The 26,046-nt window shown below is 40.1% G+C and overlaps 1 protein-coding gene across 9 annotated transcripts in view; it reads right to left on the bottom strand.

The window, feature by feature from the left end:
- Positions 1-26,046, bottom strand: part of LOC118553122 (bis(5'-adenosyl)-triphosphatase) — a 1,451,800-nt gene that overhangs the window by 156,013 nt on the left and 1,269,741 nt on the right. For all 9 annotated transcript variants that reach the window (XM_078076485.1, XM_078076478.1, XM_078076488.1 and 6 more), the window contains one exon: positions 18,613-18,681. In XM_078076485.1, the coding sequence (XP_077932611.1) occupies positions 18,613-18,681 (69 nt within the window). The remainder of the gene's footprint in view (positions 1-18,612; positions 18,682-26,046) is intronic.

The following is a 26,046-nucleotide window of genomic DNA, read 5'->3' as shown; positions in this document are numbered from 1 at the left end:
CTGTGAACACACTTAAAATCATTTAATTGTACATTTTAAATGGGTAAACTATATGGTATTTTAATTGTATCTGAATAAAAACTGTTACTGTAAAAATATGGGAGGTTTCTACCCAAGGGCCTGGCACATAGTAAGAGCAAAAAATGGTCACTATTATTATCATTAACTCATCTGGGCATGAGTTTCTCCATCTTTAAACTGTATTAGATTATTCTGAAGCCTTTCAGCTCTGTTATTCTGAGAATCTAAGTGCTTAAATATACATGCAATGAGGTCTAGAGAAGGAAGATTATTGTGGGCTGGAGTAGTCAGGAAGTACCTTTAAAGTTTGGACAGAGCAATGGTGGAGGCAAGAGCTTTTAGAGTTACTGGAGGTAGCAGTCCAACAGCACAAGGTGGAAATGATTTAGTCCCCTACTGGACCCATCAGGAGAGCAGTTGGATTAAGCAAATGGTTCACTAGTTCAAGGGACAAGTTGGATAAGGAGTCAAAGTTTGATTTCAAAGGATCTTGAAAGCATAGGTCAGGAAGTTTGGATTTGTCTGAACACTGGAATGCTAGGATTTGAATTTTGGGAAAAGTAATCTGCCAGTTCATGTGGTATAAGTGGGAATGGCTGGAACAAAGTCCAAAAGGTACCAGCTGGTGAGGGCTTAAAGAAAGAGGACAGAAAAGAAATGATACAAATAGTGCTGCTTCATCATTGTAAAGGTGACAGAATTCAGAAGGAATAAACTCCTTCCTCAACATCTAACAAAATTAATTATAATGGCCACAAAATAATGGTGAAATCCAGGGCAAATTTAACAGTAACCCCTAAATGGGGAATCAAGTAGAAACCCATGTCATAAGATTCAAAAGTAACTGGTAGGAAAAAGGATGTAACTGGGTTACATCCCTACAAAGGGGTCTGTAACCCAAAATGGATCAAGAACCATGGGTTCCCCAATGAAGGAATAAATGGAGGGAGAGAAAGAAACAAATAGAAGATAATTTTGGTGTGATTTGGAGTTACATTAAAATCTCCCATCCTGGGGCGCCTGGATGGTACAGTCAATTGAGCATCCAACTCTTGATTTTGGCTCAGGGGTCATGATCTCAGGGTCGTGAGATCAAGCCCCATGTCAGCCTCCCTGCTTAGCACGGAGTCTGCTTAAGATTCTCTCTCCCTCTGCCTCTCCCACTTGTACTCACTCTCTTTCTCTCTAAAATAAATAAATAAATATTAAAAAAACATCTTCCACCCCAACCTTCAGAAAGATATTGCAAAAAAAAAAATTAGTTGACAGAATTATGAGATTGCTTCTAATTTCATCCACAGTCAAGAGAGAAGTACACTGAAGACATGATTTGACAGCTTTGAGAAAGCACCAGAAAACTTCTGGAGAGTAGAATCCCAGGAATTCTGCCTACCCAAGAATAAGAATAACTATAAGAGGTGTTTAGCAAGAAAAATTAATAGAATGTGATAAACAACAGTGTATAGGGGATGTACTACAAGAATGAGCCGGAAATGAACCACGTTTTCTAGCTGGGATTGTCCAGAATGGGGATGCCAAGAGTAAGGATGGATAGAAGAGGGAGATATTTTATGGGAGAAGGGGATGCATTTTATTTTCAGATGTATTAAGTTTGAGCAATGCATCACTTGAATTCAAATGTCTGGATCAACCTGACCTACAGTATCCCAAGTAGTAAGCCTTTTGTAGATGTGTGCAGGATGAATGAGGCCATTGCATATAAAATGTTAATTGAAGATGAAAAAATGAGAGCAGCTGTGAACAGATTTTCTTTTAAAAAAAAAATCACCCTTTTCAACTACTTTGGAATCAACTGGCTCCATGATTCTTCAAAAATTTTGAATTTCAAGCTATCTTTTTGATATTATAGAGCCACAGTCTGAGTCATCTGGCACTTAAAAAATAATCATGAAAAGTATATTAGAGAATAGAAAAACTGAATATGTAACTTCCTTCACTGACAGAAGGAAAAAAATTCCTATTTTTTTTTTAAAGATTTTATTTATTTATTTGAGAGAGAGAGAATGAGAGACAGAGAGCATGAGAGGGAGGAGGGTCAGAGGGAGAAGCAGACTCCCTGCCGAGCAGGGAGCCCGATGCGGGACTCGATCCCGGGACTCCAGGATCATGACCTGAGCCGAAGGCAGTTGCTTAACCAACTGAGCCACCCAGGCGCCCAAAAAATTCCTATTTTTACAACTTATTTAAAGACTACTTAACACTTCAAAAAGATTTATGATAGGTAAATTTCAAGATAATTGTTTTCTGTACTTTGGTGTTATATAATCGTCAAACAACAGAAATCAAGTCAATTAACAAATAAACTTAAAAGTGCAAGTACTAATCCTTTGTAGAATTGTGGAATTGTATGTCCTGTTTTCTAGAAGCTACTACCTGACTCTCTGACCGGACTTTTTATTAGAGGAAAGCTGAGAGAGTCAACCATCAGATGTGTTCAATTATGGGTTCCCCGATGAAGCTCACTGCCCTAGGTCCAGTGAATAGTTCCTTTTCAAAAGACCTTTTCCTCCTCCTTGCATATTCTGACATTTGCTCTATAAGAGAATAATGCAACAGTCAAATGCTCTCAAATGGAGACAGTTGGATCTTGAGTGGACACAGTGAGCCTCAAAGATGTGAATACAAATCTTTGACCATGTGTGACTGTGTATACACATGTGTGTACATACAAGCCTATGTGTGTATAAAACTTCTTGCACAAAATCAGTTTTTACTAATTTCCTAGATTCTTTTAAAAGATTTATTTCTTTATTTTTGAGAGAGAGAGAGCAAGCAAGCAGGGGGGAGGGGCAGAGGGAGATAGAAATTGAAGCCGACCGCATACTGCCTGATGCAGGGCTCAATCCCATGACCCTGAGATCATGACTGGAACCAAAACCAAGCGTTGGACACTCACCCAGCTGAGCCACCCAGGCACCCCTAATTTCCTAGATGTTGAGAACATTTTTCTCTACCTCAAGGTGGGCATTCTTAACCCAGGATTTAAAAAAAAAAAAATCATAACATTAAATGCAAATCTTTATGGTAATTGTAAATATTTAAAATTTTTCCTAGCTAGGGAGTTTCTAGCTTTCAGCAGCACTCTCAAAGGGGTCTGTAACCCAAAATGGATCAAGAACCACAGCATGGAGGATCCCTAAAAATTAAAGACAGTGAAAATTTACTTAGTCAATTTGCTTGAGATGAAGAGTCAAATTCACAGTGCTTCTCAGGACTCAGTTCCTGGAGGCCCCAGTCAGTCAGTGGTGGAATCCTACTGTCTCAATTGTCTGCATGACTTCCCCTATTATTTTTATATCCAGCTAATTACTTCCTTAATACTTCCATAAAATAAAATTCCTAAAGTGATAGAATCAATCTTATAGTCTTCCCTTTCTAAAGGGACTATTGTCACTTTGAAAACTGTAAATAGCATTCACGTTGATATTTAATTTTAAGTTTGTGCCAACATTTAGTGGAAATATCTAAGTTTTGAAATAGTAGGGAGCTCACATTCCATCTGGTGTGTTTTCATTTTATCTCCCTTCTCAGTGAATTTTAAAAATCAATTGCAGTGTCAATATCCTTTCTGCTATGCTAATGTGGCCTCCATGCAGAAATCAAAGGGAGGGAGTCCTCAGGGTAAGTGGTTCTTTCTCAATTGAACTAGTTAGTGTCATAGAATCACAAAGTATCAGAGCTGAAAGTGTGCTTAGAGGTGATGGAGATGAGATGAATGCCTCTCAGTTTGAGGAAAGGGAAACTGAGCCCCAGACACAGGGAACTGACCAAGGTCTCATTAGCAATAGAGCCAGGACATGAACCTCTACAGAGGGAAGGATGTTGATCACTTCCCTGAACCTGGAATACCCTTCATCAGAGTATACTGGCCCATGGTACTTAGTGGTTTCTGCTCTCTGTGTGGTTACCGTTACTCATTTCCTATCCATATAAGGCAGACTACTATTTCAAAGTAATCATTGGTGTGCCATTTCCCTCTTGACCCTCTTTCCTGGCTAACTGGAAGTATATCTACTGCTTAGCAGTAGTCCCCTGCACTCACCAACATGGCTTCTAAGTGCAAAAGGCACTGCCCAGTGTGAGAGAGAAATGATTCATGCAGGGATAAGGAGGTTGAATAGCTCTACCTGCCCATCCTCAGACTTGAAAAAAAGATTTTCAAACTGGAGAAGGGACAGAACTAAGAGAGAGAAAGCAAGTGAGAGACAGAGAGACAGAACGAGAGAGAAAGCTCATGAGCACACACCAGGGCAATGTGCTCTACCCCTGCCCTTCTTCCAAACCCCTGGCTGAATCCTGAGGTTTGAAGATACATTAATTTGATACTTCCTACTATAACAAATTTCCACAAACTTAGTGACTTTAAACAACACAGGTTTATTATCTTATAGTTCTGGAAGTCAGAAGTCCAAAATGGGTCTCAAGAGGCTAAAATCAAGAGGTCGGCAGGTCTGCATTCTTTCCTGCCTAGGGGAAAAATCTGTTTTCTTGCCTTTTCCAGCTTCTAGAGACTGGCTGCATTCCTTGGCTCATGGCCCACTTTCACCTTCAAGGACAGCAATGACCAACTGAGTCTTTCTCATGCTGCATCACTTTGACACTGACTCTTCTGCTTCCCTTGTCCACAGGTAAGGACCCTTGTGACTATATTGGGTCCAGTCAGGATAATTCAGGATAATCTCCCTCTTTTAAAATCAGCTATTAGCCACTTTAATTCTATCTGCTACCTTAATTCTTTGCCATGTAACATATTATAGGTTCTAGAGATTAGGGTGTGGACACCCCTGGGAGGCAATCATTCTGCCTTCCACAAGTGTCTTGCTGGAAACCTCCCCTTTGGGTTGGGAATCCAAGAGTAGAGTGTACTTGTACTCTGCTTTTCCCATCAACAACTCTGGTAGCACATTTCTCTGCAAAGAGAATGATGAAGTGTTGTATTGACAACATAAGTGTTTGCCAGGGAGTCCCAAATCTCCTGTAGTTCTCAGGAAAGCATGGAAGAACAGAAGGACTTTTCTGTGCCCATGAGAAGAATGCTGAAAAGCTGGAAAGGACACAGAGTCAGTGCCCTTCATGTGCTGTGACCAGAGACCTTATCAGGACCATGGACACCTCAGGGAGGCAGAACATGATCACCAACCCTCAATGGAAGACTGCCCTGCTTATGGGTATCAACATGAGGATAAACCCAAGGACCAGGCAAGGCAAATTACTTAGACACCAGATGCCAAAGAAATAACAGCCAAGGACTACATAACCCCTGCCTGCCCCACATGACATGTGGCTCACAATGGTCCCAGAGAGCAGAATGCTGAACTGAAAGGTTGTAAACCAGAATAGGGCTGGATTACAGGCCTGAACTCACTGAGACAGCACTGAACTTGCTGAGCAAAACCTGGCCCTGGGCTGATGAAGTGGTCTGCTCTCGTGGCCACAAATTAAACCCAACTTTGGGATTAAGAGTATTTCATTTTTCTATAGTCAAGTTGGTAATTGTGCAATTAGCAACTGTTATATGGACCACTCATGAACCTCAGAAATAGTAGGGGATGACTTGGTGATGGAGAAGAAACCTGAGACAAGACAAAGTGACTAGGGAGCATGACACTTCAGAGCATTATATCTAATGTATTCTTTGCTGTGACTGTCTGAGCAGGAACTCAGGGAAAATGTGATCCTAAAGAGTAATTTTTACTAACAAGTCAGAGAGTGGAGACCCCGCAAGGGCCATTTCTCTGAGTATTGCCGCTCAAGTGGTAAGTCACATACGAGCATCTCTCATGATGGATTCACCAAAATTGAAGTCTCTTTCTTTCACTACATCCACCAGCCAACCAACCATAAATGTTGGTCTTTGTCAATGAGTCTAAAAGAACATAACGTCCGCTTTTAAAAAAAACTACCCCCTAATATTTTATTTAAGTTACAGAATTTTGAACATTCACTATATAAAGTTTGGGAAATGCCAAAGGGTACAAAGAAAGAAATAGGAGTGACTTATGATTCCGTTATCCAGCCACAATACCTTTTAATTACCAGAAGTATATGTTTCCATTCTATTCTTGATTTGCATGACACTACTTTCATTCAATATTATATCTCAATATTTTATGTCATCAAAATTATTTTAAATTTGACATTTAAATTATTTCCCAGGTAGGGATTTTTCAAATGAAATAGGTAAGTTATACAAGTTTTACAGACACACACTCTGAGGTAATTTGGAAACTATGATACAGATAACATTTTTGAGCCTGTAGTGGAATAAGATAGAAATATCTATTATTGGGTGTTGACACAATTCCAAAATATGAAGGTACATGAGGATTATTCTATCTTGGATTGATTTATCTTAGAGAGTGCTGGTGGGGCTCTCAGGGGCCAATTTTCAAACTAATTACAGGTAGATTCCAGAAATGAGTACAAGGTCCAGAGCTGGCCTTTGTGATTTGATTCTGGAGTTGCCAACAAAGTCCCACAGTACCTCTAGACTAAGGCCTGATATTCCAGCTTTAAAATCCTGCTCTTTTCCCATCAGGATTTGTTAGTTTGTAAAATACTTCGTCATCTCAGGGAAGTGAACAATGTGAACTACTCTTGTTATAATTAAGGTACAGGTTCTTTCCTGAGAGGAGATTTTGACAGGATGGAAGGTAGTACCCAAAAAGTGAATGGGGGAATTTGCAGCTGATAAAGAAAAGCCACAGAGCTGAGATATGAGAGAACTAGTCTCTGAATTCAGAGCTTCAGGGGAGTAACAGATTCAATTCGGCAAACGTTTTTTAAGAACATACTCCATCAGATAGTGGGATTTATTGGGTGTGAAGAGGTAGAGAGGACAAAGGTGATTAAAACACTTCTGGGAGTTCACAGAGGCAACAGAGTGAAAGAGAACTGAGCAGTATGAATCTCCTGTCTGTTTCTTACCCTCTCTGTGTGTGTGTGACCTTAAAAAAGTTACTAGGTTTCTCTGTGCCTCAGTTTTCCTATTCTTGAAGGTAAATGTACTCACTGCCCCACCCTGCACATCATTGGACGTATGACCTCATCAGCATGCTGAAGTCATAACCACACCACAATTTCCCTCTCCATTTGAGAATACTACTGCCCCTAACTTTTCTCATTAAGTTGAATTCAGCTGCATACCAGATCACTAATAGATGAAATCCCCCAAGCTCCTCATGCTCTTGATTTTGAGATGAGACCTGAATGAAGAAACTATAATGTGCCCCAGGGAAGGAAGGTAAGTGGTAGACACACTATGTGGATGGAAAATGGCTTAAGAAAACAAGTTTGATTGCTTATTTCAGATCGTTAAAAATAAATTCAGCCTCAGTCTTCATATCAACTGATGTGGCCAAGATTACTGGACAAGCCAGTCGAAGGTTCATACATGGATTTGACCCAACTGTGCACATTCCTCTTCAAAATCTCTGAAGAGTTTTGTAAAAAGAACCAAAATTCTTTTAAAGAAAAAAAAGATGCAGGAGCAAGGTTTCATTTCAGGGAAAAGGGAATATTCTATAAGTTCCTTAGTTACTGTTAATGTAAGAAGGAGTTCCAACAGGTACTGGACAGATGGCCTAGAAGATATTTATGGTCCATTGAGAGTTGTAAGCAAGGACTGTTTCTTTTTGAGGAAGAAAAAGGCAGCAATTTCCTTTTATATATTTTAGTTTGTTATCATGACATGAATACACTATAAGGCATGCAAAAGTATTTAAGAGGTCCAGTGTGCAAAACCAGCTCAGAAAGGATGACCTTGGGAATTGGAGAAGCTTGGCTAGAGTGTGTTGATGACTTCCTTGTGTTTAAAAAAAAAAAAAAAACTATAAAAAGGAGTTATAATAAAGTATCTAGCTGGGGACTAGTGGGTCATATTCGAAAAGCAGAGAAAATGTCTAACTTTGGAAAATGCCAATTTCCTACACTCTAAGTTTTATGTGCTTAATTAGCAGTGGTGTGTCCAGGACCTATGGGTTTCTTGGAAATCTGGGATATGTGTGTGTAAGTGAATGTCTCTAAGGTCGAACAGAGACCTTGAAACTGTTTGAGATTTAGCACTGGAAGTCATAGTATCTAGACAAATCACTCATCTCACTATCTTTGAGTTTTCCATAAAAATGAAAGATAGTATTTGCCTCAGACCAAAGGTTTTGTAGTCAAGTGGACTACGATAAAAACAAGCTTTGTCATGAACTAGTTATAATGTCTTGAGACAAACACTTGCTGTGAGGTATTAATATCTACCTCACAAGGTTTAAGAAAATTCAAGAAATGTATGTATAGCACCTAGCACAGAGTCCAGCCCATTGTGGACTCCCAGTAAATGAAAATAATATTTTTATTCTACTAGTAGTTTTCATTAGCCCTCTCCCTAGGAAACAAGATTAAGAACTAGAATTGTTTATTACTATTCACCTATTATTTATTACTGGTAGCAAATCTCCCCTGCCCCTCATTTGAAATACTGGAAACATAAAAGATACTGAGATTTAAATAGCAAGTTTAACATTAAAGAAAAGTTGTAATAAACCACTGAATGGACCCATTGCATAGAATTTAGACCTATGCAGGTATAGGAACCTTTTCTAGATTTCCTTGATTAGAAAGAAAATCTGGCATCTCTCAACTTGGCTCCTCTAAATCTGGGGGGGGGTCATAAAAATCTCCAAAAGAGTTGCTTGTCCGTAAGGTAAAGCAATTTGAAAGTCTTGGAATAAAATTGTAAATCAAAATTTCTTCTTTCCTGAAGAGATTCTGTCAATGGAAATGTTTGTAGGTCTGGACAGTGTGGGCTGCACACTTGTGGCAGCTTAAAAAGTTTAATGTGGTCACAAATTATTGAGCTGCTGTTTCTCTGAAGGCTGTTGGCCCAAGGCAGGCATGATGACAGTCACAGGTAATGACACTGCACCTGTGAGAGCTCCCCTTGATGGGTCCCTTGGATTTGGAAAACCTCCTGGAAAACCTCTCGTCTTCTGGACAGTCACCCACTTCAGCTTCCAACTTCTCACTCACTCCCACCAACTCTTTATAATACTCTCTGATAATAATATGATAGTATTAATGTTAATAATTATCAAATAATGGCTAACATTTATTAAGCATTAACACTGCATCAGGCATTGTTCTAGGGCTTTATATGTAATAATTTATTTTATTCTTCCAGCAGCCTCATCATAATCCCCATTTTACAGATGAGGAAATTGAGGTATGACGCAACCAATCTGGATCTGGAGCCCACCCTTAAGTCCTGATATTGCCATAAAAGTACATCTAATGGGGGGCAGCTGGCTCAGTTGGTAGAGCATGTGACTCCTGATCTTGGGCTCATGAGTTCGAGCCCCACTTTGGGTGGAGATTACTTAAATAAAACATTTTTAAAAAGTAACACTTAATGGGTTTCTTTTCAAAATTGGAAGAAAGTTTGGCCACCTGAATAATGGTTGATTAGGCTACTCATAGAGGAGCAATGGTCCAAAGAAACAATGATCAAAACAGTGGCTCATCTGTCCTCCAAAATTCATGGATTACTTTGTGAATCCCTGGTGAAATTAGTAGGAAAAAAATAAATTAAAAAAAAATGAAAGTAGATTCTGTGTAGAGGAATCCACCTGGTCATATTTGAGGTCATTTCATTGTTAAACTTCCACAAAGCCTTTGATCAAGGATGATAGGCCCTAGCTCAACTCTTTGATGACATATTTCTTGTGTTATCTTATGGTTTTATGGACCAGGAAAAATAAATTATTATGCTCTGGATATGGAAAGGCAGGGTGAAAAAATTAAGAGGTTTTGCATTAAAATTACACTTTATGAAAACTAATGAAGTTGTTTGGATTTAATAAAGTCTGAAATTACACTTTCCAGTTTGGTAGCCACTAGCCACACGTAGCTAGTCTAAATTGAGATGTACTTGAAATATAAAATACATATTGGATTTCAAGGACTTAAACAAAAAGAGGATGCAAATATCTCATTAATACTGTTTTGTATTAGGGGCACCTGGGTGGCTCAGTTGGTTAAGAGTCCAACTCTTGGTTCTGGCTCAGGTCATGATCTCAATTGTGATCTCAATCCCAGTTGTGAGATCAAGCCCCCAGTCAGGCACCATGCCCAGCTTGGAGCCTGCTTAAGATTCTCTCTCTCTCTCCTACTCTCGTTCTCTCTCTCACTCTCTCTTAAAAAAATATTTTGTATTACTTACATGATTAAATGATAATCTTTTGGTAATACTGGTTTAAAAATATATCATTAAATTAGTTTCACCTATTTCTTTTCACTTGTTTTAGTGTGGCTACTGAAAAATTTTTAAGTACATATGTAACTCACATTATATTCTGTTGGGCAGTGCTGCTCTAACACACAATATGTGCAGTACAGACTGGGACATTGTGATAGATACCACCTGATGGTGACATCAGTATGACCATATTTTAGGCACCCAGCCTGGGGTTCCAAAGGCTAGGCTATGTTTCTAGGGCCCTATGTGCTTTTTTTCTGAAGCAGGTAACTTGGAGACCTACTATTCTCTGTTGGCATGTGACACATGACAGATCCAAAGAATAGGTCCTGCTCAAACCTAATGGGTAATAAGACATATTCATAAAGATTATTTTAATTAGGTATATCATTCTTTTGTCTAAAAAAGTGACAGTTGATAATTGAAAAGCAAAAAAAAAAAAAGTGCTTTGGGGCTTTAAAATTGTATTCATTTTTATCTTTCTTTCCCCCTTAATTCTTGCTTATTTTGCTTTTCATCTTTAAAACAGAGATCAAGTCAAATGTTTGGGGGCTTTTTTCTTTGAGGCCATTATAATTTTTTTTTAAGTAGGCTCCATGCCCAGCATGGAGCCCAACATGGGGTTTGAACTCATGACCGTGAGATCAAGACCTGAGCTGAGATCAAGAGTCGGACTCCTGACTGAGCCACCCAGGTGCCCCGAGGCCATTATAATTTATATTGATAGAAAAGTGTCAATGCTTAATTCGTATCTATTTTCTTCTTGCTATACTTATCCATTTCTGCACATAATTTATTCCTCCAATAACCTTTCCTATCCCTATTCCCCATACTTACAACTCTCAAATAAAATAGATTTGGAAAAATTTCTTATGTGAGATATTGATAGTTTTCTTTAGTAAGTCACAGGCTCCAAGTTACTGAACATTTTTGGACACTCTTATTAAGTGACTGCTTATAGTTTTTTCAGGAACCTTGAATATAAACTTAATTAAAAATTTAAAAAGACACAAATGGTCCAATCTTCACTTACTAATGTTAGTTGAGGTTTGATTTCAGCAGTCACTGTGTAACTAAAAACACAACTGTGACAGATCTCAGCAACAAGGACTTCTTAGAGCAGGCATTTGCCACCTTACCTAGCATGATCTTATTGACTCCTGCTGGGATATGCCTGTTTGGAGACAGGATTCACTGTAGAAGACAGAAAGGACCCTGTCCAACAAAGCCTTATTCAGAAAACATGGAGTGGTCTTACTTTGGTACGATGGATAGAATGACACGTGGTTAACTTTTTGCTGCTTATTGCTCATTAATATGCAATTGAACATATTCAAATGACAGAGGAGAGCAGTTCTGAGAAGACTGACCTAGGGTGGAAGTTCTCAAAGCCAACTCCAGGAAAAACTATAGAGGTGGCATCCTCTGCCTTGAGGTACATCCTATAGATACCTGTCCTTCTCATCTTTAGCCACTCTTCTGCCTTCCTTCAGTGTTTTTCCTTTTGTATCCAATGACTTTATGATTCTCCCTGGAGGCCCCCAGCCCACCATCACCACCATTATAACCCTGCATGCTTCTCAACATTTCACATGCATAGAGTCCATCAAATGTAACTAACGTGAATTGTGTACTCCTTGAATTCTTATCTCTACTAGGAAAAAATGGACGGAAATAATTTTTAACCAGGTAAATGTTTCTTTGCTAATCTTATGTTCCTCTCCTCTGAGGGACAGAGAGATCTGAGTAATAATCTGACATAGGAAAAGGTAAACCAGATGTCTACCCAATTCTCTTATTGTTAAAATAGGTAGCCAAAGAGCATTCAGAGATCCACTCAGGGAGAATCTGATGTCAAAGATCATTAAATTACCACTAACTGTATAATTATTTGTTGGTTATATCACATCCAGATTCTTTGAGGTAGAAGTTCTCATAACATTGTAATAACTTTGTATGGTGATGGATGATAATTATACCTCCTATGGTGAGCATTTCATAATGTATATGATTTTCAAATCACTATGTTGTAACCTAAAACTAATATGTTAATTATGCTTCAATTAAATTTTTTAAGAAAAATTTGAAAGTTCTCATGAATTTAGAAGAACCCACAGAGTTCTTGTTTTATTCTTAACAAGAGGTAACCAAGTTTTCATTCCAAAATTCTCAGTCAAAAATGCATTCCTCAGTATGAAGACATCATTGAACCCAGAGGGGGGAAAAAAAAAAAGCTAATTAACTGTCTCATTGAAACATTCCTTTCCTTTTGGAGTCAACTGGGGACCCATGGACTTTGAGCCCATTGTCAAATGGTGTGTGAAAGAGATCCAAGTTCAACAATAAATATTATCAGCAATATAATAGTTTTCTCCAGCCCTCAGGGCCAAATGACCTGCATTTTAGCAAATTGATTTTGTTCATGCATTGTGTTAAGCCAAGCAATTGTTTCCCATGACATGCTTGAACCCATAGTTGCTCTGTCTATGAAATTCATGGTTGAATTGTCCAATTGCTGATTGCTATTCCCATTTGCTTTAATAATAGTTACTTCCTTCATCAGTAATGGGTTTTATATACAGTGCACAATCAAAACCATTCAATGTCACCCATAAACATTTGATGAATTGTCTAATACAGTTATGAGAGTTGCTTATTTGGGACACAGCTAGGGTAAGCCTTACTGAGTTAATGAGATGATGTACCATGGCATTAGGCAATGGATGTTTTCCTCCCCCACATTAGCTGTACGTTCTTTTTTAACCAAGGACCCATTTATGTCATTATCATAATCTTCATCAACTTGTCAAGATAATGGAGGGCCCACTGAGTTCAGAGAAGGCTTCACATAATTCATGGAAGTTTAAAGAACATGGATATAGAAAGGGCTTGGGAAAAATGGACAAATAAGATCTGCATGGAAAACAACACCAAAAGGGCTTTATAAGAGATTTTGCCTTGAAAAGCATGAAGTGTGAACTCAGTTTTGAGGGAGAGAAGGGAGACTCATTCTCTGAAATGGGGAAGATAAATTAGCTAACAAAATGCACAAAGACAAATTTGGGACAGAAAGCTGGAGGAAGAGCAGATAAAGATAACCCCAGAGATGATAATCCAGGTCGAAATGAAAGGAAGAGAACTCTCGAGCCTGCTTTCGGCAAATCCCACATCTGTATTTGTTACAGAAACGTGAGTCTACATTTTGGGGGAAGCAAGTGACTTATCAACGTTGACACGTGCCTACTAGACTTCCTTAGCAATCAGACAAGGTTTATAATTACTTCGCCGTCCTTCTGACATGGGACGATTTGGAGCTGTGTGCACACTGATTTCTGACCAGTAGATTCTGTTCCATAAATCCTCCACTAAATTAACTTCAGTTGGCTGACATCACCATGTCAGAATCTCACCCAATGTGGCTACAAGTTAATAAATTGACCCCCTAAAAAGCAAGATATTCTCTCCCTTTAAATTATGCTAGGACTAGTAGGGAATGTCGAGTTCTTCTAGTTCAACACCTCATTCCCTCATGTACTCATTCATTCAACAAATATTTCTTGGAGACCGCCTCCATGCCAGATTAGGTCCCTGTTCCCAAGTCTCTACAGTGTGATTGGGAACACAGGCACTGAATACTAAACTAAAAAATTATTTCAAGTGTGGTAATTATTAAGGAAGGATATGCGGTAATATGATAGAATTATTGTGGAGGAGATAAGAGATTAGCTATCTTAGATGGGTTGGGGTATCCATGAAAAGAATCCTTCAAGAAGCTGACATCTGAGCTGAGATTTGGATGAAGACACAAAGCCAGTTGAGGTTATAGGCAAAGAAAACAATGGTGCCAAGGCCCTGAGGTGGGAACAAGAATAATATATTTGACAAAAGCAAGGAGTGAGAGAGAGTGAAACTAACAGGGGCTGGAGAGGTAGGCAGGACACAGAACTGAAGTTAAAGAACTCACCCAGGGCCATAGCACTATACACGAGTAACCAAGGAAGTAAAACGGAGGTTACAGAGAAGTGACATGCACAGTAGACGAGACAAACAGTCCTGTGGAATAGTGACATTTGAGTGGTAGAAGGAAGAAGGGTAGCCCATGAAATAGAGATCTCAAACTCAAATGCCTTTAGCGGCCAGACAAGTATCATAAACATGTGAGGCAGGCGTTGGTAAGAGACAGGGAGTTGGGGGAGATGCAGTGACCTGAAGAATGAGTGACATGCCCAACAGCATTCAGACTCATTAAAAAATACTTTGCAGGCAAAATAAAATACATATGTGGAGGCAAGCAGAGCCCATGGACCATCAATATGCAACAGTGATCTGGAGGAAAAGTAGGAAGCAGGCTGAGAATGAGAAAAGTCAATAGAGCCTGGTCACCCATAACTCAGAGGAGAGCTACACTTATATTTCTATGACCTACATTAAAAAGTTTATTAGGCAGTAACCCAAGTGCTTATTCTGATGACTACAACAACAACTCACACTAGTTGTTACAGAACTTGCCTATAACCGAAAAATAAAGGTAATGATCCAATGGGTCAGATTTGTAAAGACTGGAATCCTAGAACCAAGGGGTCCCTCCAAGGACTGGATGTAGAAGTCCTCCTGAAGAATCATGGCCATCCACTCTGTGCCTGCATGGATCTGGGAAAGGGAAACCCCCACACACCCCCAACCACACACACACATACAAGGCACTGTAAGTGTTCAGCAAGTTCTATCAATTTGATCTGTTGTTATGTGGAGCTGATATCTGGCTCCTTTTAGCCCCAAAGCCCTAGATTTCCACCCCAGCCCCGCCAGAGACACACAGATCATTTAACTTTTCCCACCTACTGGCAAATATTTAGAAACAGTGACTCTGTCACTGCCTTCCCTCTGCAAGTCTTCCCTTCTCCAGACAAAATGTCTCCATCACCATGTCCAGACTCTGCCATCCCAGTCACCTTTCTGTGAACCTTCTCTAGTTTGTCACTCTCTCTCTTGAAACAGGGCCCAGGGAGAACACCACATTCCTAGCCGATTTATAATCTAGGGCTTCTTTAGGCATCATGTTCTATTTCCGCAGTATTCATGGATACCCCAACCCATCTAAGATAGCTAATCTCTTATCTCCTCCACAATAATTCTATCATATTACCGCATTTCCTTCCTTAATAATTACCACACTTGAAATAATTTTTTAGTTTAGTATTCAGTGCCTGTGTTCCCAATCACACTGTAGAGACTTGGGAACAGGGACCTAATCTGGCATGGAGGCGGTCTCCAAGAAATATTTGTTGAATGAATGAGTACATGAGGGAATGAGGTGTTGAACTAGAAGAACTAGAAACACAATTGCATTTTATGGAGCCCCGTCTCCTTTGTCCCTGTTCCCACACCCCACCCTCCAAGGCAAGTGTGTTTGTTGTATTTCGTGGACAGATACATAATCTAGAGTGAGAGCTCCCATCAGCATAAAGAATGCTGTCCCTCATCACTCTATCATTTCTGATGAAGATCACTCAGTCTAATGTACATTATGTCTTGTACCAATAATGCCTGTGCAATGCTTCATGCTCCTTGTGCCAGTTTCTAGACATTATCTTATTATGTGGTGAAACTGGAAAAGTATATTTTTGTACAAGAGGAAGATGAATCTGAGAGGAAAAATTGGAAATCTGACCCCTGAAAAGAGTGTTGAATGGAAGCATCCAATGACATGGCTTTGAATCTAAGTTCTCCCTTTACCCACCAACTGCAAGTTCTTTTAGAAACAAAATTAATGATCACAATAAGAACAGAACCACTACCTATCAATAAATGCCTAGTAGATACCAATCCCCGCAATGAACTTTTTAGGTACGGTATATCATATGTTTCGTATGAGCCTTTGAAGGGTGTTATCTCCATTTTTAAAGATAGAGCTTCAGTGACTTGCCCCATGTCACAAAATTAGCAGTGACACTTGGATTTAAACCTAATTCGGTCTGTCTCTGAAGTTCAATCACTTCATAGTTTTATACCACAATCTCCCTTAGTGGGTACTGTCTATACTACATGACTTAGCAGTTAATTGAAAACAAAACAAAACAACAAAAAAACAGAACTCTTATAGTAATTCCATCTCCAGAGATGCTTCTCCAAATAGGGAGAAGCAGGAACATGTGTTGCCTCATCAATGGGGCTAGAGACGCTGCGAGAGCATACACACAAGAGCAAAAGAGTAAGGGAGGAGAGAAAGGCCACACGCCAACCTCAGCGTTGGACATTGTGTCTCAAACTGGGCTGAAATGCAGCCCCACGGCTCCTGTCATGAGCACATTAGGAATATAAATAAGATTTCAAGGTGACAGTTCAGCCTAAGAAAACAGTGTTTTCAAGCACTTTTAATAACACTTTAGCAGTATTCACTTGTATATAAATCATGTGCTAATTTATTCATTAAAATAGCCTGTACTTGGCAACATTTTATTAACCTTAGTTTATGCTAATAAGATCAGTACTCATATTTTTTAAAAATGCATCTCTCTATAATTACTCCATAATTCTGATTTTCTTCCAACTTGAACTAAGCCCTTACTAACTCCAAGTCACATTCCACATCTCATGAAAAGGAGTTCAAATTACAATATTATAGGATACAACTTTCAGAAAGCACAAATTTGGGAGAGAGACTATTCCCAAATCTAGCCACGATCAGAATCTCCTGGGCACTTTCTTATGCTCCCATAATTACTGATTCCAGTGTGCCCCTGCAATCTACTGGGTCAAAATCTCTAGGGATGGGATCTATGGGGAATGGAGATTTGCAGCAATTGGTCCAAAAACCAGTACTTAGGAACCGGTAACTGGAACATTTCCACTCTGCACAGGCCTATTGCAGCTCATAGGAGGCACAATATAGTGAGGGATATCCCAAAAGCATGATCACCAGTCACCGCCGAGGATCCAGTGAGCCCCAGAAAAATTAATTGTAAGTCTCATTATTAACTGATGACCTCCCATTCTTTATTTTTAGTGTCTGGGTAGCCATTTTAATACCTAGTTACTGCAAAAAAAACCACTACAAATACAAAAAAAAAAAAAAAAAAAAGACAAAAAAAACACCCTACAAATATAAAACCAGGTGGAGATAATCGTAGGGATAGAGCCACATGATGAACAACCAAAATAAAAAAAAAATGTACTTTAAACGTCTAACAAGTGGTTAGAATAGTAGTGTCAAAAAGATGGCAAAATTGGTACCTCTTTCCTATCTGACACCTGTGATAGATACTGCTAATCAATCACAGCATTTGTTTTTGTTTCATCCAGAAACAGCCTCAAAACCCTTTCCAACCAAGCACTCAGGGCACCCCTGCCATCTGATCATTTGGGGAACATATGTGCCCTTCCCTGGCTAGAATAAGCAGTTAAACTGAAATTATCGTCTAATATTTTACATCAGCATATCCATTATAGGATATTTACCCCACATAGTGCACACAGACCCCTGAAGTTTCTCAGGTAGATGAGACCGTAGGAGCAGATCACCTTGCTACTTCATCTCTATAAGTGGTTTCACATTTATATTTTTTAATGGAAATATCCAGAAATCAGTTAACTGCTAAAATGTTTATAATACAAGGGTGGCACTCATATCATTCAAGCCAACTAGGTTCTGCTGATGATAATTCAAAGTTTCACTTTGAATAAATGCTATTAGGAGTGGGGCGCCTGGGTGGCTCAGTCGTGAAGCGTCTGCCTTCAGCTCAGGTCATGATCCCAGGGTCCTGGGATCGAGCCCTGCATCGGGCTCCCTGCTCCACGGGAAGCCTGCTTCTCCCTCTCCCACTCCCCCTGCTTGTGTTCCCTCTCTTGCTGTGTCTCTGTCAAATAAATAAATAAAATCTTAAAAAAAAAAAAAAGTACTATTAGGAGAGACAAGCTGAGGTCCAAAGGTCTTTAAAATTAAATGGAGCATCTGACTAGAAAAATAATATACGAGTCGGCTTCATTTCCATTGGTCAGCAGCACTATAGATTTTCTCCTGTGGAGACTCTGGGCCATATCGCCACACAATATTTAGTGTCCTGGTAAATGAGAGGGTGGAAATCACAAGGACACTTGCTTTCTGCCACATTTCATTTGAAAAAGAAAATCATTATAATTCATTTGTCTTTGGTTCCTGTCATGGCCATTCTCGGCTCCTTGGCTGCTACTGTCACTTCCCAAGTCGTACTGGGTGGAATCCCATGTAAGCCCATATATCAGGGTGATGCCTAGTTCATCAGCTTGATTTCATCATACCGACAGCCCCTGTGATCACACAATAAGATCAGAGAGAACAGACCCACCTCATCATAGATGCTGTCATTCCTGTGAAAGTCTCCAGCCTTCCTCGGAAGAACGTGGACGTGAACATGCTGAAAATGAACGAGAGAGAAAAAAATGAAATGTGATTATCTCCCCATATATTTCGAGACTTGACAGTGATGCTCCCATGAAGCCCAATTACTCCACATTGGTTCCTGCTGGATTAGTTTTCAGAGGAGGATGATGTTCACCTTCAGTGACTGTATCTGAAATCTATGGAGAAGAGAGAGGCTCAAAACAAGAGAGAAAAATGTGGTGGCATGGATGACAATTTGAGTGAAATGCCAGGGTGTTTTGGGGGGTCTGTGGAATTATCCATAGCTGTCAGTCTTGGCTGTAGTTAGCCAGTGCTTTGAAGTGACAGCATGGTTTAAAAAGGTGACTGCAGGGACTCTGAAAGGGACAAGAAATCAAAATTGGCCAACAGAGAATTGTGTAAGAGCAAATAAGTGAGAGCAGCAAAGAGTGTGGGCCAAGTTACAGAATCATGGTTTTCAAATAAAAATCATTTAACAGTAATACAAATAGTCCTCCTTTATTAAACATTTACTTACTGTGATAAGAAAGCTCTATGCTTAGCATGGATCTCATGTACTGCTCTGAATAATCCCATGAGGCAACTTCTACTCTCAGATCCCCTTTACAGATGAGGAAATCTACCCTCAGAAGTGGTCAAGGCCCCTCAGGAGGTGGCAGCGTCCCTGCAGGAACCCAGGGCTTGTGGCTCTTGCCCCCACACTCTTCATGAGCATCCATGCTCCTTCTGTGAGTTCGATCTATTAAAAAGCCCGTGTCTCCAGTCTATGAAAGCCCCCAGGTAATAGTCATAGCAATGTTGTTATGCAGAGATCATGAATCAAGGCACATCGCATATCTAATTCAATATATTCTTCAAGGCTAAACGCCGTTTGAAAGTTTTACTTTCCAAATAGCCTCTATTGTACCTCGGCTAAAGTTAAACCTCATTCCTGCCCTTGAGCTATGTTCCTGTGTTTATTACAAACCGTGGGGAGGAATGTGAAAATGAAAAGCCTAAATGTAGAGAGGCAGACAAAGAATCAAACTTAGTCCCTGATCACGCCCACCCCTTCTTGATTACAGAGATCAGGCTCTGAGCTTCCAAAGAGCCTCTGAAGAATGTGAGATGAAGTGTCCCTGTGGCTTTGCTGCACACAGAGGGGAAAAATGATATGCTATTAAAGCAGAGGCAGGGAACAAGGCGGTCCAAGGTGAACGAACGCAGAGGAGCCTCACATCAGCCTGAGTGCACAGTCCCCAAAGAAGGACACGTTTTTGCCAGAATATTCTCCAGTTGATGATGGAAGGTAGTCATAGACTGTTCAGCAACTGGGACAGTGTATACTTAAGTTACAAAGATGGTGTGAGCATAGGGAGACAAGGGGAACAAATACACAGGGAAACATAAGTTGCAAACTGCCCGTGGAACAGTCTTAGGAGAAAGCAATGGAGGATGGGCTCAGGCTGGAATATGCTGAAGGACACAGGCTGGCTGACTTCAAGGTGAGACCAGAAAAATGCCACAGCACAAGGAGAGAGCCCCCCTTGGAAGGAGGCTTCACTCGACCCTTGCTTCCCAAACCTGCAGCTCTCCTTCCCTCCTCTTGTTCTTTCCCCTTTCCTTTCTTCCTTTTCTCCTTCCTTCCTTTCTGCCCTGCTTCCTTCTTTTCTTCCTTTCTTCTATCCACCCACCCACCACCTCCCTCGTACGTGGAATAATCAGGTATTCCACACCAGTGCCCTGCAGTCAAACTGCCTACTGCGAACCTGACCGATCACTTACTGGCCGCGGCCCCTGACTCAGAAGGGCCTGGATCTCTGTATCCTTGGCTGCAGCAGGGATGGCAGCAATCTCTACCTCACATGGTCATTAAGAGGATTCAAATCCACTAAGCCTGCGCTCAGCATGCTGCTTTGTGCATCATCAGCACTCAGTACATGTAGCTATAGCACTATTACTCTTATTACTATTATTATTATTTTTACTTATTTTCATTATCATTTTTTTGACCTTCAGACCAAGTAGAGATCACATCCAGGCACTAGATCCCACACTAGCAAGGAAGAGATTTAAGAAGCTCCTCGAGTGGGGTGTGTTTCTAGTTTATCTGTTGCTATGGCTTGTTTCTCTTGCATTGACTGGTGGTTTTCAAAGTTGAGCATGCACCTGGGCTTGGTGAGACACAGATCCTTGGGCCCCCAAAACGTGCATTTCAAACAAACTGCCAGGTGGTGCCAACGTCATTGGTTTAGACTATCCTTCTGCTTCCTGACCTTTTTCCTACCAAAAGTGACCACAGGCACCAAGGTCACTAATTGTTTTGTCTGCCTTATCAGCTTCTGGAAGACCTACTAAGTGCCCCTGGCTTCCTACACTCTTGTCACCCTCTGTGCCTTTTCCTTAAGGATGTGCCTGTTGTTCATTAATGAACTAGGGCTGGCTATGAACTTAATATTATATGAAGGGAACCTCCTGGGTCCAGGCCCATCCCATGCCTTCTTTTTTTTACCTTGCCCACCTGGGTTTAGTGTTCAGGGTTATCTCTATAAGCTTTGTTATCACCCAGTCCTGGAAATGTCTTTCCTGATCATTGGTAACCACCTGAGATTTAGTGTGGCACTGATGATAACAAACAGCTCACTACATAGGTGATTCTCCCCAAGGGCACAGACCTCAACCCAGCCTGATATCTTGACATAAATTCTTAAGTGACAGACTGATCACAAGATCCTGACAACCCACTCAACTTCTCAGAAAAGGGAAATCATGATAAACCCAGCTGACAACTTCACTGTTGTGAAGGAATACCATTACCACGGCCTTCCAGTAGAATGGTATTCCAATAAAACAAAACAAAACAAATACAACCCTATGATCAGCACACATGGGGATATTTTAACATAACCTGTCCTTAGTGAATTCATATTGAGCCTTGGTGATCATCACTTACTTTTCTAAGTGGTGGCAAAACTTCTACTTAATAAAGCACTCCAAAATTTTGCCAGGGTTTATTTTTTTGCTAGAGTTTAAATTTTGCTAGGGTGTCAAGCAGTTTAGCTGCTTGAGTTTTCTGAAGAATACTTCAGAAAAGCCATGACATATTCCATACCAAAAAAGTTTTTATGGTCAAGTAAAATTTCACAATGCTCATTAGCATATTACAGTATCAGGCAAGAACCACATTAAATACACTCAATTAAATATGTTCAATTAGCTACCAGGAAACTTATTTAATAATGGAGATCTCAAATCCTTATTTGTATAACATCTATCTATACTTTTCTAATACAATTATTCATGCAAAATTATTTATAACCAGGTGCTACTCTAGGAACCAGGGATACAGTACTAAACAAGACAAAGTCCCTCCCCGCACAAAGCTACATTCCAAGAGGTGATGCAGAAAACAAACAAGCAAATAAATATACAACTTAATTTCAGGTGAAGATAAGTGTTATGGAAAAAATATAGCGGGCAGAGCTAAAAATTCAGAATTGGGACTCTTACACATTTGAAGTTTGGAAAGAAAAAAAAAGGATTCAAAGTTAAGGATATGGTGAGGAAAGAGACAAGTCAGGAGAGGGTCAGTGCTAAAGCTGAGAGAGGAGGGAATTTCAAGAAGGAAGGAATAATCATCAGTGTCAATGTTGTTGAAAGCTTGAGTTGGTTCCAGTCAAATCAGGGGGATAAACACTTAACTGAAAACAGATTCAATATCATTAGTCAGTAGTGAAATGCAAAGCAAAGCCACACTGAAATATCACCTCCTATTCAACAGAAAGGCAATTAAAGAAAAAAAAAAAAAGGTAAGACAATAACAAGTGTTGGCGAGAATATGGAGAATTAAAACCTTCCTACACTGTTGGTGGGAATGTAAGAGTATCACTGGTTTGGAAAATAGCTTGACACTTCCTCGAAAAGTTAAACAGAGTTTCCATATAACCCAGAATTCCACTCCTAAGCATGTGCCCAAGAGATATGAAAACATATGTCCACACAAAAACTTGCACATGAATATTTATAGCAGTATTATTTACAACAGTCAAATAGGGGAAACAACCCAAATGCCCATCAAGCAGTGAACGCATCAATAAGATGCAGTACAGCCACACACTGGAACATGATTCGGCCATAAAAAGGAAGGAAGAACTACTAAGTTGAAGAATTATGCTAAATGAATTATGCCACATGAAAGAAACCAGACATAAAAGGCCAGATATTGTCTGATTCTATTTATGTGAAATGTCCAGAAAAGGCAAATCCATAGAGACAGAGTAAATTAGCAGTTGCCATGGGAGAATAAGGAGTCACCACTAGAGGGCATGACGTTTCTTTTGGGGATGACGAATATATTCTGGAATTAGATAGTTGTGATGGTTGCACGACATTGGGAATATTCTAGAAAAACTTGGAACGGTATACTTTAAAAGAGTGAATTTGATGGCATGTGAATTATTTATCAATAAAGCTGTTATTTAAAAAAAAACTGATGTAGATTTAAGAGAGAGGGGAAGGTGAAGAAAGGGAGATAAATAAGCACAGGCAACTTTCTAAGGAAAAGGAGTCTTGGAAAGAAATCAATGGTTATACAGGCAGAGGAGAAAGGAAATCACTTTTTGGTAAATATGGCTGAAGTTGTCTCAGCCTACTAGTTTCTATAATTATTATAACCTTTCATAGTAGAAATCATTGTTAGCATTTATTTAAAGCTCGCTCCATGCCAGTCCCTAGGATGATTGTACACCATTTCAATGAAGCCTTCCAATACACCCAAGAGGTGATTAATAAATGCATTATCATGTTCAGGTGACAAAATAGACCCAACGAGGTTAAGCAACTTGCCCAAGCTCCTGCAGAGAGTGACCAAGCGCTGAAATCTGAACCCGCATCTGTCGTGACACCATCTCTTAGGAGGCCACCCTGCTTCTCCCAAATATCCATTCCAAATATAAGGACACCTCCTTGCTGCGGCTCCTTGATGCCTCTCTCAAGCTCCACGATTTCTCAGTCATGTCTTTGATCACATCTGCAAGTCCTTTTGGGATCATGGGATGGAACTGGCCTTTGCGTAGAAACTTCGATTCACTGACAGCAGTGTTATCTCCTGAGTTCCATTTCTATCTTACTCTTTCCTAGTTGGAAGCCATGCCCAGTATCATATAGATGAACAAAGTTGTTCAAATGGCAAGTCTTTGTTTCCCTCATTTATTAAACGTAAGTCATTTGCATCAATCAGGAGATCCACCTTTTCTTGGTCCCTGTGGTTGAGCACATTTTAGCTTTAAAAGCCCTTTCTGTTATCTCTCAGTTTTTCTCCAAATGTGGGATTTCTCTGAGTTTTAATACCCTGCCAACATTTTTGTAGGCCCTGCCTCTTTTGTGCTACGGAGCTTCTCCTTCCCTTCTGAACACACCTACTTTACCTCATACTCACTTGAGGATGGTCGGTGTCGCCACACTGGTGTCTTTTGCCCTTGCTGGACTACAGTGCGAGTTGGTTATAAGGGATACAATCATGGCAAGGGGAAAGGGCAAGGAAGGCTAGAGGGAAACAACTACCCTCTCCATAACTAGTGTCCTGCCACCCCCAGCTGCTGCCACATGAACCTCCTCACTCAGATCAATGAGTGACCTCAGAAGGCAAATCTGATTCTAATAAATAACAAAAACCACTGCAGATCAGGGGCAGATAGTGACCCCTCCAGTATGTTCACGTCCTACTTCCTGAACTTGTGAATACATTAGGTTCCATGGCAAAGGAGAAGTAGGTTGTAGAAAGATTAAGGCTGTTAACCAGTTTCCCTTAAAATGGGAAGTGTGTGGATGATCTTGGATTATCCACCTGGCCCAGGGTAATCACAAGGGTCCTTTTTTTTTTTTAAGATTTTATTTATTTATTTGACAGAGAGAGAGAGAGAGAGAGCACAAGCAGGGGGAGCAGCAGGCAGAGGGAGAGGGAAAAGCAGGCTCCTTGCTGAGCAGGGAGCCTGACATGGGGCTCAATCCCAGGGCCCTGGAATCATGACCTGAGCCAAAGGCAGCTGCTTAACTGACTGAGTCACCCATGCGCCCCATTTACAAGGGTCCTTAAAAGTGGAAGAGGGTGAACATCATCAAAATGTAAAACACTGGGCTTCAAAGGATACCATCAAGAAATTGAAAAGTCAACTCAGAGAATGGGAGAATATTTTTGTAGATCATATATCTGATAGGGCACTGTATGCAGGATGTATGAGGAATTATTACAGTGAAAGACCAAATTCCAACTAAAAAAATAGGCGAGGTAGGAATAAGCATTTCTCCAAAGGAGATACATAAATGGAACAAGCACATGAACAGAGTCAGCAGGCCACCCTGTCTCAAGAATTTCACAAAAGCCAGCCTCCTGCCCTTCCTTCTCTGTTTTCCCAGTGGAGGCAGATGAGAATACTTAGAATCAGCCGAAGTAGGACTGCCTAGGGAACCATAGAATTGACTGTCTACAGCGGAACTTTTGAGAGTGAAAGGAGGCCTGTTCCCAACTACACTGGCCTGTTTATAATGACAGGCCTAAGCCTGGACTATTCCAAATAAACCCAAACACATGTTCACCCATATACTAGTTGTGTAGTTGGGAAGGACAGTGGTATCACAAAGATGGGATGTGACATCTCCTCAACCTGCCTTAGTATCTCCACTCTGCCACTGTGATCGATTTGGTGACCCTGGATAATTTACTTGTTCTCAGTAAGCCCCGTTTCCTCCTCCAGAAAAATGGAGACAGTCGTAGCTCCTATTTCTTCATGTTTTGGATGTGCTAATACGTCTAGAGCACTGTGCTCTGTTATGAACGTATACTGTTCTCACAGACATGGTAGCTCCTGGTATAATGGACAATGACTTAGAAATGGATGGATGAATGGTGTGATAGTACGACAGATGTCTAAGTAAAGTCCTTGACTTATGAGGAAAAAAAATAATTAAATGATGTGTCAGTGTTCTCTTTATAGAAAAGAAGCGAATTAAATTTAGGGGATTCTTCGAACACGTGATGACATAGCCCACATCTCTCGAGACACCAGGTCTCCCTCAATCAGACACTTCAAATGACAGCCTCGGAATAATGGGTGATGTGTTTATTTCTTTTTGATACCCAGATTATATACGTAAAGCTATTTATATAAGGGGGGGGGGGAATAAAAGGCCCAGAACTTCTTTTTGAGACCAAAAAAAAAAGGTTCTATTTGGTGAAAACAGGATGTTTTGCCTTTTGGAAGTCAGGGAGGAGTAGGAGGTGGACATCGAAAATTTATTGTAATTTGAGAATTAGATTCTGTGGAGGAAGCCAAAGGAGTGAAAAACTAGAGGCAAGATAATGGGCAGGGAGACTGTGTTAATTCCTCCTGCCCAGTTGTTT

Source organism: Halichoerus grypus, chromosome 1, assembly GCF_964656455.1.
Source record: "Halichoerus grypus chromosome 1, mHalGry1.hap1.1, whole genome shotgun sequence".
Lineage (NCBI taxonomy): Eukaryota > Metazoa > Chordata > Mammalia > Carnivora > Phocidae > Halichoerus > Halichoerus grypus.
Note: the sequence above shows the minus strand (reverse complement) of the source record. Positions and strands in the feature narration are given on the sequence as shown.